Source organism: Magallana gigas, chromosome 7 (assembly GCF_963853765.1).
Source record: "Magallana gigas chromosome 7, xbMagGiga1.1, whole genome shotgun sequence".
Lineage (NCBI taxonomy): Eukaryota > Metazoa > Mollusca > Bivalvia > Ostreida > Ostreidae > Magallana > Magallana gigas.
Genome location: NC_088859.1, coordinates 32,634,155 through 32,651,704, shown reverse-complemented (window position 1 = coordinate 32,651,704; position 17,550 = coordinate 32,634,155). Strand labels below are relative to the sequence as shown.

Sequence of the window (17,550 nt, the reverse complement as noted above, 5' to 3'; positions counted from 1 at the left end):
TTTTCGGATGTTCTTGCACTCAGCTTACTGAATTCACCTGTATATATATTGTATCTACATTCACCAAGTCTGGTTTCCTCTATTTCTTCTGGATATTTTAATTGTAATGCACAGCTATATAGAAACTAACAGGACTGAAATATACATGATTCAGTTCAAACCACTTTATCGTTAGTTCGAAACCTTCAGGAACTAACAAAATTACGGACTGCACGAAATAATGATGTCAGACTCAAATTCCCATTGAAAACGATTAGCTATTTCCTTTATCCAACTTACTGATGTACATTTAAAAAAATTTAGATACAAGAAATAATTATGTACATTTAAATAATTATAAAATGCTTTCTTTGATGATTCATGCGGGTTATGAAGGTAGCGATCATTGTAAAAAAAATACATAACCTGCTAACGAGGAGGGTTAAGTAATTTTTCTGCAATGTTGCTACTTTCATATCCTGTATGAATCACAAATGTTTAAATAAAACGAATAACAACCATGCAGTTAACGGCCGCGGACAAGCTGCGTACGAGCAATGATCAATACTCAAACCGTAACTATAGCCAAAACGTACCGGTTACCGTTACGAACGAGAAACCGTTTGTCCAGAGCGAGTTAGACGGCTGAAACTTACATGTACATGTAGTGTTTGAAGAACACAGAAGCTACCCACATAACGACATACGCTATTATGGGACAACCCTCGTATACCGGAACTTTGTCCGGTTGTCATGTCTTTTTCAAGTTTGATTAAGCATACAAAAATCTACTAACGGAAAGAACGGACTACTTCGTGACTTTCCGTACGCTGAATCTACATGTACTTTGCATGCAATTTACATGTAATTGCAAAATGTTAAAATGACAATCTGAAGTTATTGCACATGAAGACAACGGATTAAAGAAGGTGTTAACTGTTGACCGGCCTACAGGAAACAAAATAAACTTCTGAGCTTTGATGCAGCACGGAAAAAGAAGGCTCTCTTGAATTAATTCTATAGTCTTCCTTTTTTAATAATTCCACCATGATCTCGTTTATAAAGGAATATGGATATTAGATATAATTATTTTTTTCCTGAGACTGACAGTTATTGTACTAGTATTTGTTAATTACGAATTTTTAACCCAAAGTATGTTCAGCAAGAAGTACATGTATTGAATATCAGAGATATTACAGACAAAAATACCTTAGTTTTGTTTTTTTTGTTTTTTTTGTTTTTTTTTCTTTTTTTTCAAATTCTTTTATTGATTTTATATAAAACAATTTACAAGATTGTGGTCAAAGATAGCTTATACATAGATATGAATTTCAATTGAAATCATTATTCATTATTATGCACACAGTGATAATTATAATTAAACATACATACTAACATACAATGTATCGTCCAAAAACATAATCATACATGCATATATTGAAATGTTACATTCATTGGTATACGTAGTAAAAATAAGTTGAACCCCTGGCTTACCCGGTGGACATAACACATACATATGCATACAGTCCATCACTACGTCCCCGGGTAAAGCGCTAATACACATAGACAGTCCCTATGTGTATCGGGTATATTATTGTTTTGAAAAGAATAACAAATATCAAAGTTTAGATATCAACAGTTGAAAAAGCTCATTTTCTTTTGTATTTTTTAGCATTTTCAGAACTGCACAGTGTGTCGTAATAGACTCTTTGAATGAGTTTTTTATCAATAAAATTGATTCGGGTAAGTTTTCAAGTCTACAATACATTTTACATTTGTATATTCTATATGCAATAAATGACAAAAAATAATTATATAATTTGGTGACTTGTGTTTCTTCCAGGTAGAACCCCAAAACAATATGCTTCCAATTAATATCAAAATTTAAGCACTCGCTGGCCACTTTCCAAAGTTTTACTACATTAACACAATCAAAAATAAGATGTTTTGAATTTTCAATTTCGTTACATTGTTTGCATTTAGCAGTGATATTTTTATTCCATTTGCTCACTAAAAGATTGTTACATAACAGATTGTTCAGTAGTTTGTAATTAAACTCAGCTAAGGCTTTGTCTTTGGTATTTTTAATTTTCTGTGTATATATTGATTTCCATACATTTTTGCTTTCCAACTTAAATTCTTTTTCTAATTTAGATTGTGTACAAGGTGCTTGAAATTTACGTTTTATTAATCTTGAATAAAAAGTTTTGGTGTTGTGTTGATCGGAAATTATTTGTATTTGTTTTGTTTGTAAGTATGGAATTTTTGAAAAATCGTATTTGAGTTCAAATTTGGTAAAAATTTGTTTTATTATTTTGTATTCACATAACCAGTTTGTTCTTTTGCGTAATGTATCGAATATATCCGACGAACTTTTTAAAGTTCCATTCTCTTCAAAAATATCTTTTACATATAGAATTCCGCTTTTAATCCAATTTTCAAAGCAGATTGTCTTACCTTTAAAATTGAATATTTTATTTGACCAAATAGGTTGTAATAAAAAAGCTTCGGTAGAAAAGGCAGGTATTTTGGTTTGGGTATCATCTTTACATAAATTATAGCATACAAAAGCTTGCTTGTAGAACTCTGGGAAGTTGTTTATTATACCATAGTCTTTGGCAACCGTCTCATTTGTTTTCATCAGATATTCAATATCAATTTTTGTATCCTTACAGAAACTGTTAAAAAAATATTTAATATTGTGTTCTGTACTAAGTAAACGTGGAATCCACATAGCTTTTAGGGCCGTAAATTTAGATTCTATATCAACAAGACCTATTCCTCCCTCATATACTTCACCTATGATGGTATTTCTTTTGATCCTATCAGTTTTATTCCACATGAAATTAAATATAAGCCTTTTAACATTTTTTATGAAATCATTGTCGGGTATTTCCAAAATGCTAGCTACATATATAAGTTTAGAGATTGCTAATGTGTTTATTATTGTGCATTTTCCAAATATTGTTAGTTTTCTTTTTTTTCAAGATTCAAATAACGTTTCCATTTCATGATATATTTTCTACCTTAGTTATATATTATACCTTAGTTTTATATTATGGAGCAGCATGTTCCTCATTGTGTTATAACTGACAGTGATCATGGTTAAATGATAAAGACCATTTGAAAAAAAAAATAACGACCAAATCACAGATTAAAGAGGAAAATGAAACAGTACTTGTGAACTTTTCAGATAATGAAAGTGTTATATAAAAGAAATTGCAACTTCATTTACTTGTAATTTGATATGTATGGTGATGTTATTTAATCTTACATCCAACCGTTTTATTTCTGTTCATTACGCTAGCTCACTCTAGTGTGATACCGGTAATTCTGAAACCCTAAGATGAATTTTGTCTTATAAAGGACATATATATATTTAATAAATTGTAGTAATAAAATTACGAGATTTTTTTTGTATTGCAGTATTCGAATATTAGATTAATCCAATTTTTAAAACAAAAATAAAATCTACTTTCGATTTATTTTAAGATTTAGTGTCAGGTTTTCGTAGGAGTCATTTTGATTATATGTGACTTTTTTTTCCTATATATTAAACAAAGTGGACTTTGTTGAAAATCATCAGTCAAATTTTCATTTCGGTTTTACCCATAGTTTGTTGACTGCTGTGTATGATATATGAGAAAATCACACAAATGATGCAATCAACAAATGGTGAAATTAAAAAGGAAATTTTATAACTTTACTGTTTTGTCATTTTTAGGAATGTATAAAAATTCAATTCAATGCCCAACTTCACAAATCTGGTATGTAACACGATCAAACGATGTAGAATAATTACATTTTAATAAAAAGGATATAAGATTACTGATATATTCTGTCTTCGATACTGAATCGATTACTTCAAAGAAAACCTCTTATAGCCGTCTCAAATGTACAAGCGAGTCTTTACAATGTGCAATGTTTACATTGTTGATACAATGTTGAAATGTCAACTATGTCGTAAAAGCCATTTTCAGCATTTTGTCCTAATTATATTTTTAAAGGCAAATCACTAATACATTAACGATGCAGGTAATGATCATTCTGCATAAAAAACACAATAACTACTAAAGTTATGACCTCATGCCAATGTCTGCATGAAATAAAACATGCGCAAAAATCTTGCGCACTCGACTCGGCCTCGTTAAAACATAATATACAAGGATCACAAGATTTTAATATCAATTAATGAATCAATCTAATTTGTATTTTGAGTACTGAGTTTAAATAAATATAATAAATAATACGAAATGACAACACAATTTTCAATTATTCCAATTGATTTGAACTGGTAGATGAAGGATTAATTGTAACAATTAATTTCTTCTTTTTTTTTTTTTTGGGGGGGGGGGGTAGAACGAAACGAAATTGATTATCTTACGTCGTAATATTTTGAAAAATAAATGTAGAATCATTAGACAATTACTAGTAAGCAAATACCCACGTAGTAACAATTGATTTATTAATAACACTATAACCCCAAATAAATAGATAACTATTCCTTGAAAATAGCTTTGAACAGATCGAATCTTTCACTCTGTAATAGAATGTACCTCGACATTGTTTTGCGAATAGGCCAATCTTCTGTTAGGATCTCTTACCTTCTTAGAACATTCTTATTCAGTTTCGCCATTTATTGAAAAAGAGAGCAGTTTTTAGGGAAAACTCGGTATATGTTTGACAGAATGAACAAGAAATCATATTGACGCAAGCGTCAAATGGGCCGCAAAAATGTAATTGTTGTATGAATCATCATTGGTTGTTTACATTAAAAAAACACACCACAAAGAATAAAATAACGAGTTGGTTAACGTTGTAATATTTTCAATGGTAAATTCTAACTACTAAATTTTCAGCGACACGTTTTGAATTTAAACATTTTACTATTATTATCAAGAATAGAGTTCGTTACTGTAAGCATTTCTAACGGTAGTTGTATGAGCACTGCTATAGTATGAAGTAATGAAGAACACATTGATTTGTACATTATTCTAATACAAAGTTCAACTCATCCTTATTCTCTTGAAGACTGTGTATTTCAAACCATCTTGATTTTTTGTTGCATTGTATTGAATTAAAACTTAATGCATTAGTTTATATGATTTCAAGAGACCACATAATAAAATAGAAATGGATTATTTTAAAGGTACATGTAAGATCATACTCATCCGGTAGAATCTGCACAATTTTAAGGGTAAAAAATAAGCCGGATAATCTTTTTTCCTAAATGGAATTATAAATCTTATCCACACTTCAGTTTGTGAAGATAATCATGGTTATTTCAAAAGAATTAAAAATAAATCAGGTTAGCTCAAATTTTCAGGTCAATTCAAATTTCAGTTCTCTCATATTTTTGCTTAAATAATTGATATGGATGTCATTTTATGATATATATTTTTCTACCGCATACCACATGGAAATATAATTAATAGACACACAGAGTTCGTTTTAGACGCAGCACATAGAAATTCAAATACATCATTTATATAAAATTTCATGTCATTCAGGTCTTTAGTATTTGAGGTCTTTAGTATGTCCCGTATACCATTCCCGATACATGTTTTGAAAAGAGAGAAAAACTCAGAAACTTTCCGAAGATTAATATTAAACGCGTCTAACACGACAGGCTATGACCAACTTTTCATTTACGAGTAAAACAAAAAATATGTAATGTTTTAAAAAGGCATTAAACATATTTCTACGTGTAAATTTGCTTTTAAGTCATAAAAATAAGCATAATATTAATTCAATAAAAAAAAAAACTATCCCGCAGAAACGCAGTTACAATATTTAAATGTGTATCAAATAACGGACCGCCTCCTGGCGGCCCGTAATTATACTCAAGACTGAGAAAAAAAAACCCCACAAATTCAAAACGTCAACAATATAGTAATAAATTTAATTAATGAATTAATTAATTCATAAAAAGCGGGAGCTTATTTATAAACTTTATTGCCAAACACAGACAGATAATTTTTCTTTTATTGACAAATTGAATATCAAGTTTTTAATTATCAGAAATAAAAGTAATTCACGTAAATGAAAAAAAAACAAAAAACTTTAAAACACTATTAAAACATTTTTAAAAATTTCTTTTGGAAATTAAAAAAAATAAATGATTTTGCTAGGCTTATTCATTACCATGTACGACAGATATACCTCTGAACCAGGGAAGTTTTAAGTTATATGTAATCAAAGCAATGAGCACTGACTTGCTCGTGCAATATCTTAATTGAAATTAAATGACTTACTTTAACTTTAAGCCAAAACAAAGACAGCATTCATGAAAAAAAGTCAAATATCCGAGGCATAGAGAAGAGTTACCTCTCTTTAAACATTGCTTTACCACGTGAAATAACGTCCTTTTACACGGTCGACGTTAAACGTCTATGACGTCATATTTTACGTTTAGCAGCCATGGCGTGAGAAAGACATGACAGTGCAATTTGCAACAGAATAATAAACTTGTAAGGTAGGTTACATAAAGCGTACTTACAATGTGTCTAACCAGATGTTTCAGGTTGCCTTTTCAGTCAAATCCCTCGTTTTTTAGCATGTATTAATGGTGTTCACCATTGTTTCATTGAGCCATGTGATTAGTATACAGTTGTTGAGGTCTCGGGCAACGGTTGATCTGTCCGGCTCGCAAACTGTTCGGCGATTGCGAGCTGGTTCGTCGGTCAGATCTACCGTTGCCCGAGACACAGTCAACTACTGTTTTGTTATATACCCATATATAACCATTTTCGCAGAACATGATGTAACCGGTCAATAGTCTTTTTTAACAGTCGATGTTAAAAGTTTCAATCCAACAGTCAAAATGCTGGACTTTTTGTATAGAGTTATATAAATGTAGTAACTATTTTACAGAGTTATAACAAAACATAATACAGATGATAATACGAGTTCGAACACTGCAGCCGAAATTCATTATACGCTATTCTCTGTCCCAAGATACTGGTATTTGATGGTTTTAAATTTAAAAAAATATAAATACCTGTGAAAAAAATGCAATTAAAATCAATAAAAGAGAAAAATTCCAGGATAGACAATTGATACGTTATCATTTTTCACTCGAAAAAAATCTCAGGAACGAAAAACAGATTTCTTATGCAGATTTATAATGGGAAATATTTTATTACATCTTTTTCTCCATTCGGAACTCACCTGAAATACCTCGTACAATTTTTTAACGTAATAATGCGGGCTTGCTGCAATACAAAATCGCCGTAAACATAACATTTTTGGCTGGGTATTGAAATTTGATTATTAAGCTAACGGAGGCGTTTCAACCTAGAAATCTTGGAAGTTTTTCATACTTCTTTTGACCCCTGAGGTATTTATGAATATCAAGTAATAAAGCAAAATGTGAAGCGAGAATATCTTGGGACAGAGTATAGCCGAGTTGTCGAACCTTGCTGATAATCATAAAACGTGTCTTCAAAGAACTTCTTATCCTGGAAATTTCCGATTTTATGATAAATGCATCTCGATATACGTCTGAGTTTGTATAAAATTAATGTTTTATGCATGCACCACTTAATACCGTAAAGCAAAGCAAAATATAATATATAAAATTCTCCTAATTGCTCTACTTTTAGAATAGAATATAATATTTATTGTTATTAATTTTCTAGATGTCGACAACAGCTAGTGATGGCACTCCAGATGGTCTTTCAGACTGGACAGATATTGTGCACAATGTTGCACAATATAACCCTCATCTATCCTTATTAAGCTTGAACTCTTCAGACGAGCTGTTCAAACGCCCATACAAAAATTTTGATAATCGAAGACGAACTTCAACGTCATCGCTGAACTCGACTCCTGATTCGTCTCACAGCTTCAAACACCCAGGATCATTCGTAAACTGTTTCAATAACAGATCCTCAACAAGCGATTTATCCATAAACTCTTCGATTTATTGCTCTCCTTCAAAGTTTTACCACACAGAACAACTGATTGCTTCGTACGCAAGTTCTTATGGAGGATCGCCATCAAATTCGTCGTCATGGATACCGCGAAAAAGAATGCGATACGCGGATTTGTCAGACTCGAACACTTCCAACATATTAAATGAAAATGACTTTGACATGTCTGGGGTTTGCAGGTTTACTAGCACCCCGAGTCCTAGAATGAACGATTATTTTTATCCCAGGGCCACATCAACTCCATTTGTTTCTCCGCCGGATCCACGTTTTTCGCATAAACCGGAAGTGACCACTTTCTGCTCCCTCAAACAGCCAAACTTTCGGTCAGAAGACGAGGAGGCTGTTCACTACTTACTCACAAAATATTTGACACCAAATCTACATGAGGACATGATTTTTTAAATGAAGATTTTAGAGACCATAATGATTGATAGAATATAACCTTCAAATCTATAATTAACTTGTTTTACAAAGCAGCTTTTAGCATATAAAAATTGCATTTATTTAAAGTGTATAACACATTTACTTATTGGGAAAGTGTTGGAAGTGTTGTTATAGTAATCTTAGCAATAAATGCATTTACACGTTTTATTTTCCTCGTTAATACTCATTTTTTTTTAAATTATAATGAAAAAAAAAACCACGATAAAAAAAAATGCTATTTCATTCACAAAACTTCTACTTTGGAATAATATTCGAGTTATCGGTCGTAGAAATATCACCAACGCTCTATTCCTCTCGGGACGTTTCTGGTTTTATCCGCTTCAAAACGAGAACATATTAAGTCCGATCCGGTATAATATAACACCCCCTCCCCCCTCTAGACAGCAACTACTTTCTGAAGTACATCCTATGGAAATGCAATATGTCGAACTTGGGTACAGTAAACTAGCTTCATTAATATTTGGCCTCATATCCAGTCATTGCGTGTTATGATATGTTATTAATAAAAGATATAGACCTTTAGATAATTAAATTTTATTATTTATTCTTGCAAAGTTCGAAATAATATATTAATGATTGATTTAAAACACAACTCGTAGGATCGAGTGACAAATATGTTAAATAAAAATGTATAAATTATAAGAAATGGAAACCCTATATGAAATAATAAATTGATTGATTGAAAGTTTATAACATGTAAAATACGTGTACGCTCGTATACTCGTTTAAGGGGATTTTAAAACATTTTCAGACAATAGAGTTAATTTTTGCTCGCCTCTTAACAAAATCTGTCCCTTTTAATTTGCTTGATATTTTTTAAACCACTGTGCGAGAATTATTAAAAGACCATGGTGACAGCGGAATCTAAATTCAATGGGAATAGATTTGAATTAATTATTCATTCGTGCTGGTGGACTTATCCTTCAGTAGGTAACAATGGGATTAGAGCTACCTTTTGTCCCAATAATTAAATGGATAAAATCACCGAACCAAAGGTTGACGATTGCACATGTGTTTATATATTCGTACACCTGGTTAGCAAAAAAAAAATACTTAAAATGGTTACCTGGTATATCAATTTATGAAAATTCGGCATTGAAAATGGCGCCATACATGTGTTGATACGGCAAATGGTACCAGGGGCTTCACCGTCCGGATGTGTGATATTTGTTCTCAACTTTTAAAAGCCAGTATTTATCGACAGGTCTGCTAGTCGTATAGGTCTTCTCGATTCAGACTCGCCTGCCATATCTACGGTTGTTAATTGCACAAGATGAGAGTTACTCCGTGGACTTAAACGACTCTCTGTCCCAAAAAACAGCAACTTAGAACCCTTTCTGCTCAGAGAACAGTCTTTGGATTATACTTTCTAAGTGGATGTGTGCCGTTGAGAGGAAGAAAAAAAATTGTTTCTGTGAAGTCAAGTGATGCCGTTCTTGTAATGGAATTTGGTGTAAAAGCCCTTTCATGATACGGAGAGTTATTATAAGAAAAAGATTCAATCGATAGGCCAGGAGAACCAAGAACCACGTACGAATTGAGACGGAGGAATGCAAAAAATTACGACCAGTTAATGCGCTACCTCCCGGACTACTGGAAGCCGGAAACGTGAAGGGGCTCATGGGTCTTATTGGTACAGGTAGAATCGGGACTACACACTTATGATCTCTAATTGACCACGGAACATCTAAACTCTAAGATTTGGGATTTCACAACATGGAGAAAATAGTGAGTATACCCCTGTCTTTCTCTCTCTCTGAGTCTCTCTCTCCCTCTGAGTCTCTCTCTCTCTCTCTCTCTCTCTCTCTCTCTCTCTCTCTCTCTCTCTGGATTTATAGTTTTCATCTTCTGAGACTGAAATAAATTTCTAAATAATGCCAAATTTGATACAAAAATTGGAAGGTATGGAAAAGGCAATATTTCATGGATTCAGTACCTATTTGATCAATATCCATAGACTTGTTTGCTCGGTATAGGTGAATTCAATTTCATGTTTACCCGATACAATATAGATTGTTGTACAAATAGTGAACGGGATGATAAAAACGAGGGGTGACAGGTGAATGGGGGCTGTTTTCGTAGGAAGGCTCTATCAAAAACCTTCTGTTCCATCGCAGAACCTATTGTGACACGGGCTCGTAGATTAGAAGAAATACATTAATCGGAAAATAATTCCGTTACTATTCAGCTAGCTCCATGGAAAGCAACGAAAGGCTTTAAATAGAATTACTCAAACACACATTTAAATTTGACAACTTCAAAATATATATATAATTATTCCTTGGCAATGGTAAAAGTCCATCATTTCTTTTAAATCCTTTTAAAATGACTGCGCGTTGATCTAATCAATATGGAAAACGTTCTAACCCATATTGATATTCAACAAGGGTGCTTTTAACTTCTTGGGGTAATTAAATCTCACTTTAGAAACTCCATGATTTTCAAACATGTCTGCAGACAACCTTTCGGTATTTGTATTGCCGAATGAAAAAGTGAATGCCTATATATACATGTACAATGAAATATGATATAGAGCATTAATGAAGTGTACATAATAATGAATTGGGTCCCAATAGTTCAATGTCTGTACATCGAAAGAAAGACCCAGATCGTTCTATTTTATAAGTGTATATTCAGTAGTATTCTTAAGCGTCCAAGCGTTTTGTTAAAGCGCTATTACCCAAGCATGGTTAGCTTTAAACTTTATCTCATGTTTATATTATCCTTCGGTCGCCGCCATTAAATTATTTCCTAAACAAGGACAGAATTTGATTTGGTGTATTGAGTTTCTGATACTAACGTGCTGAAAAATATTCTAAAGAAAGCTGTATTCAGACTCTGGAGCGATCAATAAACACCCGGATAATTCTTAGACCTTCCCAATCTGCGCGTGCCCTGGATCAGGTATCGAGTTCAGGTAGAGATTAACATTTTGCGCTTTTATATGTTCTGTTTCTATTACCTCCCCTTAGATTTTAATGTCTGTTACCTTAATGACCATCAATTGTCTCGTGAAATTTATGAACTCTTTCATTTTATGTTTTTTAAATCGGCATATTGAACTTTGAGCTGTGGTAGTGATGGTTACTAATGGGGTACTGTAATGGCGCTCTGTGATCACAATGTAATGTTGTTTTCTGTTCTCTTTGTTTTTTGGAATCTGTTAACGCTAAAAAAAGACATGTGATTGATATAACTGGTGTCCATATCGAGATTTTAGAAATGTCATTTGCTATACCTGTGGGGCTTTAATGTTATTGATCAACTGCCTGCACCTTTGTTTATTTGATTTCACAGATCGACACCATATGAATACTTCTCCACTAGTTGGTACAACAAAGGACGAACATCACTCAGTTCCGATAGTTCTATACAGCTAGGACGATATTAAACTTTAATGAAATAGATTTAGCATATTGAAAATATATTGAAAGTTTGACACCGTCTACACAGTTTAATAAGGTTTCCATTAGTTGGACACCTTGATGTGTGTGTTGAATGTCTCTTTTATTGGGGACATTGATTGCCTAACATTATCGCTGGCACATTCGATTTGCACCGTGTATTTAACTATTTGATTAGGATATATTATCAATATCGCTAAACTTTTCAAAAGTACCGGTAAATATTTTTAGACGAGACCTATGTATACATTTTCGTGTCCACCTATTTGTTTGTAGTATACATATATACAGGAAGTCTGTGATTGTATTTGATTTAACTTCTAACACATAAAAAAGAAGTACATACATCATCTCGTTGACCCGTACTATCGATATTGAATCAAAGTTTTTTTTATACAATTCAATTAATTATAAATCTTGTAATAAATCTTAATGATTTAACGATTTTACTTTTAGCTTTGGAATGGGTTTTAAATGACGTGCGCTGCAAAAGTTGACACGAAATAAAAACATTTCACCTCGTTGTTATAAGTTTCTGAACACGAGCAAACTTACTCGCCTTCAAAGTAAACAAAGAAATTGAACATACTTCCAACTAAAAATCACAACATTCAATCTCACCACTTACGTTTCGTAACTTTCTTATAATGCTCGATTAAAAGTTTTTGGTCGGAGATTGACAGAGAATGAAAAAAGACAAATTTTTCCTTCTTTCAAATTATGTCTCTTTTCTTCCTTTTGTTATGTTGCTGACATTTCCAACTTGTTGGGTTGCTCATAGTTGCACATTTGTGGTGTTTAAAAATTAAGATATTTTTTTTCTGATTTTTCAGATAATTTTTCGAATAAAGAGATTTGAATTTAGTCCAGGATCTCCTATCTCTGATTACATAGTGTGGAACGACATCAACCGAGCTTTACAAAATGGCGTCTCCACAAACAGCAGACGATCATGAATCGTTTGCTGCAGCCCAAAAATGACTCTGTGGACCGCCAGGCCACATTTGAAACCGATTCCACGCAGGCACATAGGTCACGTAGCGGAGGAATCAAAAGAGGGGCCCTTGCTCTGCCTATCGTAGGCAGTGAGAACTCTTTAAAAACCCCTCCCATTAAAGAGAGAACATTCGAGTCTGAAGATCCTCACGTTCCCGACAACAAAAGAAATAAGATACAAAAACCAGATCTCGTTGTCGGCAAAAATGGAATAAATGTAAAAGAGAATAATAAAAAGGAAAAGGGGGTCAAAGAAATAGTAAAGAACGAAAAATCGGAACAAGGGGATAAAAGGGATAAAATTGATGATAAACAAAGTAAGCAAAAAGAAATATTGCCAAATGAGGCAAAAACTTTGAACAAGAATTCCAAGGGAAGGAAGCCTGTTACTTCAACAAAATCATTACCGTTTAATTTTGATAGTGAAGGAAACACCGAAAACAAAATATCAGATCCATCTGCATCAAAAAATAAAACAAAGGAAGAAACTCGACAGTCTAAGCTACCTGAGCAGAATTCAAATGCTCCAAAGAAATTAGAAACAAAAGAAAAGGGTGTTTACCATCAGAAAGATGATTCAAATGATTCAGGATCTAAATCAAGTAGTGAAAAAGAACAAGTCGTAGTGAAAAAGAAAGAGACCAAAGTTAATCCTGAAGCAAAAGACATTAGAGATAAATCCCTAAACCGTCAGAGTAAAGCAGAAGAAACGAAATCTGATAAGAATAAAGAAAATCAAAGTTATTCACGGAGTAAAAAGGATACAAGTAATAAATTAGAAACTATTTCTAAGGATGATCAGAAAACAACTAAAGATGTAAAAGCCAAGAATGTGTTAAAGCAAGAGTCTGATAGTAAAAGTGAACATTCGAAATACCAAAATAAATCAAAGCCAATCGGTGAAAAGAAACCGCCCAAACAAAAAGTGTATGAAAACGAGGAACTTTCAAAGTCTAAAACTTCTGTTCCTAAAAGTGCTGAATCTGACGAAGATACAATATCTATAGACTTGCTTCAATTCGAGGGCGAAAATTCCCATCTCCCCCCTACAAGCACCGCTCTTAAAGATAGACAATTGGATTACAATCTTCAAATTGACAGTTTTAAAAGTGTCCCTAAGGATTCTCAATCTGCAGAAAATGGAGTGAAAAAAGATTCAAAACCAACTGAGACTTTTAAAAGTGTTCCCAAGGATTTTGAATCTGCCGGAAACGGGGTTAAAAAAGATTCAAAAACTGCATTACATACGGAAAAGGAGGACAAGAATACAAAAAGAGTTCATGCACGAAACAAGGACAAAACCATTGCTGCCCCTAGTCTAACAGAAGACCACACTGAGAGTGATACAAGTAGTGTAAAACTTAAGTCCATACAAAACAGTAGTAATAAATCCATTCAAAATCTCGAAAGTGAACATTTAAGTGAAACAGACACTGAAACTGTGACTGAAAAAAATAATTCTATAAATCCAAACAAATCCAATTCATCTGATACTAGGAGTATAACATCTTCAACTACCTCTGAATGTAGAGATAGTTCTGATTCCGCTTCAAAACATACTCAGGAACATTCTGTGTCGTTATCTCATAAGGGAAAAGATTCCCCCGGAAAGGAATCTCAGTATAGTCCATCGAAAGAAGAAGCAAGAAAGGAACGATCACTTTCTCCAGAAAAACAAACACAGACCTCTGATAAACGCCCAGTTCGACTGCAATCGCCAGACATCGACCGTTACGAAAACTTGGAGAGATCCGACCCCTATACAATGGAGCCATCCAAGAGCAGACAGCCAGGGGCTGAGAGAATGACCGAGTCTTATGAGTCGGTTTATGCGGAGCGCAAAACTCTATTGGATGCCGAGGTTACATACAAAAGGAGAATAAAGCAGCTTGAAGATGAACTTAACCAGTTTCTCCGTACAATTGAAGATCTGCGTGCGGAAAACAAAGCGCTCAGATCTCACATTGACGACCTGGAATCTAAACCAACGTTGAATGACCATGAAAATGTAAGCCATCAAAGTAAAAATACGGTCGTAATTGATACAGAAAAAATTGGCCTAGAGGCAAGAATTGAAGACCTTGAAAAAAGAAACAAAGATCTTGAACAACAGCGGACAGAATTCAGTGCTAGAGTGCGGTTATCTGTTTCTGAAAAAGACTCATTGTCGGAGACTAACGAGGAGTTAAAGAAAAAAATAAAAGACTTAGAGAAGGAAAAGGAGAAGTTTGAAGCAACAACATCGAACGACAAAGTCCAAAAAGAACCAGAAAATTCAGAAGTCGAAGATCTAAAAAAAGTGAAGTCAGAACTCGATTCATTAAAGAAAGAATGCGAGAATCTCAGAAAGGAAAATGAAAAATACAAAAGACTTGAGAATCTACATTCAGATGAAATTGAAAAGCTTAAGCAACAAGTCGTAGATGCAAAAGTTGAAAGCAAAAAGATGGAGGTGGAAATGGAAAAGTATCGAGAATTAACTACTCCTCGAGCAGAAGGTGTGAAATCTCCAAATACGGAAAAGATGGAATTGAAAGCCCAAATAATTGGTTTACAGACGGACAATCAATCTTTAAATGAAGAAATAATAAAACTTAAAGCTGAACATCTTGGTACGCTAAAGAAACTGCATGATTTAGAGAAAACAGCAACTTCATTTCAGAGCAGCGTGACTGCTGTTGAATCTGAAAAACTCACCGAAATTCAAACTCTTCAGAACGAAAATTCAAAATTACAAACAGAAAACAAGACTTTACAAGAAGCACTGGTACAAAAGAAAACGGAACTTCAGGAACTTATGGTTGTCATGAAAGACGAAGACAAATTTGATACGGAAATCAAAGAACTTAATGACGATAAACTCAAACTTACGAAGACAATAGAGGAGAAAGACGAAGAAAACCAAAACCTGAAGAAAGAAATCGACGAACTTAAAAGAAGACATGATGAATTCGAAAAACAAAATAAGACATCTCAAAGCAATATTGAGAGTTTGGCAAAGCTAAATGAGACAAGAAAAGCAGAGATAATAGAATTGCAGAAAAAGTTAGAAGAATCCAAGGCTGAAACTGAAGAGGAAAAGGGCAAGCTAGGCAATTTAGCGAAAGCAGAAAAAGACATCGAGGAAGCTAACTCAAGGGCTAGTAAACTCGAGAAAGATTTAGAAAATGAGCGCATTAAGAATTCGAAACTCTTAGAGGAAGTAAAAGCTAAACACGAAAAAGAAATAAAAGACTTAAACGAAACACATGAACAGGAAAGTGAGGAATGGAGAAAGAGATATATTGAACTCGAAAAAGAAAACCAAGAAGAAATTCGCCTTCTTAAGCTCGAAATCGAACGCTTAAAGGCAGAACTCGAAAAGATGAATAGCTTAAAATCAGCTGTGAAGGAATTGGAAGAGGCAAAAACTGAGATTATGACCCTTCAAAACAAATATTCACAAGTAGTGAAGGATCTGGAAGAAAGGTCGCAAGTGGAGCAGCGTAACTTTGAGCTCTCTCTGAAAATAGATGTTCTAAATAAGAAAATAAAACAACTTGAAAAGGAAAACAAGGAACTGCAAGTTCAAAGTGATAACGCAAACGACATTGACTCCAGTGCCAAACGTCTAGCAGAAGAAAATAAGCGTCTCCGGGAAATTGTTGATAAAGCACACCTCAACACAAAAATAGAGGTTTTGGAAAGGAAACAAAAAGATAACGAAACTCGGGTAAAGCAACTTGAAGGATGGGTGGGGGATTTATACGAGGAACCACCACGAGAGCCTAGCACTTACGCTGGGAAGCATAGGGCTGAAAAGAAGAAAAAGCAGCCGTTTTCTAAGGCTGCTGTTCCTACTATGTCAGAGAAGACAAACAAGAGACCGAGAAGTTTGGAGGAGGTAAACATTAAAATAGAGGAGGATAAGATGACCCATTCCTCCACGCCTGCACTTCCTAATATATTTGAACGAGACAAAAATCAGCAGCTGTCGTTTGGTCTTGGGTATAGTCAGATTCATAAGCGTAGGCTTAACGCATCGATAAAGACCAAAAAATAAGCACAACCCCCATGTGATATATCGATAAACGAAACACTGCAGGAATTTCTAGCCAAGTGCGCACTCAAAACTGATTACGCAAATAGGTGTGATACACTTGAAATGACAAGTATACTTTTCTAGCTGGCAAGGAATTCTCAAATTGAAATGAAAAGATGACAAATTTGTGCTATGCTATGAATTTGTATAATTTATTCTGTCCATTTAAATCTGTGATAAAAGAGACGTGATCGAAGATTATTCTTTTCATGTCGAACTCTTGCTGAGTATGTAAATAATATGCTTTGTTTATATTTAAATAAATTATTGATATAATTTAAATGTGTGAATCGACCCAGTAAGTTGTAGAAGCACAATAGAGAGTTTTCTCTGATTTTTCTCATGTTTTGACTGTGTATGTAGATGGCAGTCGAATGCATTTATTTTGTAAATGAGGGTCACCTACCGTATTTACCTTCAAATATTTGCAGCTGCATATACATGCTATCTTTTGGGGTAGATATTGATCTTTGATATAGGCAAGTCGATCCAGGTCTCGATAACTTATTAATCAAAATACTTACGGGAGTTGATTTTATTTTGATATTTTGGTAATTTTAATTTTATTCAAAATCAATGGTAAGTAATTACGCATGGTAAATAGTTTCTAAGCTTTATTGAAAAATTATGCACTTTTTTTGAAAATATAACTTTTTGTGCTTTTTGGACAAATTTCCAAGCTATACAGGTAAATGGAAAACCGCATATAATT

The 17,550-nt window shown here is 33.5% G+C and overlaps 1 protein-coding gene and 1 long non-coding RNA gene across 4 annotated transcripts; both read left to right on the top strand.

Annotated features, from left to right (window-relative positions):
- The first annotated feature begins 6,334 nt into the window (after nt 1–6,334).
- LOC117684698 (uncharacterized) lies at nt 6,335–8,500 on the top strand. The gene is made up of 2 exons (XR_004598399.2): nt 6,335–6,454; nt 7,620–8,500. It is a non-coding gene; the product is annotated as an uncharacterized lncRNA (long non-coding RNA).
- An 862-nt stretch (nt 8,501–9,362) lies between these two features.
- Nucleotides 9,363–17,114, top strand: LOC105331159 (uncharacterized). 3 transcript variants are annotated; one of them, XM_011433243.4, is made up of 2 exons: nt 9,363–10,085; nt 12,595–17,114. In XM_011433243.4, exon 2 carries the CDS (start codon nt 12,714–12,716, stop codon nt 16,797–16,799), a length of 4,086 nt encoding a protein of 1,361 aa, XP_011431545.3. In that variant the 5' UTR covers nt 9,363–10,085; nt 12,595–12,713; the 3' UTR covers nt 16,800–17,114. The 3 variants fall into 3 exon arrangements, with proteins under 3 accessions (XP_011431545.3, XP_011431546.3, XP_019924070.3); XM_011433244.4 differs by lacking the exon at nt 9,363–10,085 and adding an exon at nt 11,232–11,274; XM_020068511.3 differs by lacking the exon at nt 9,363–10,085 and adding an exon at nt 11,233–11,261.
- Nucleotides 17,115–17,550: the final 436 nt, after the last annotated feature.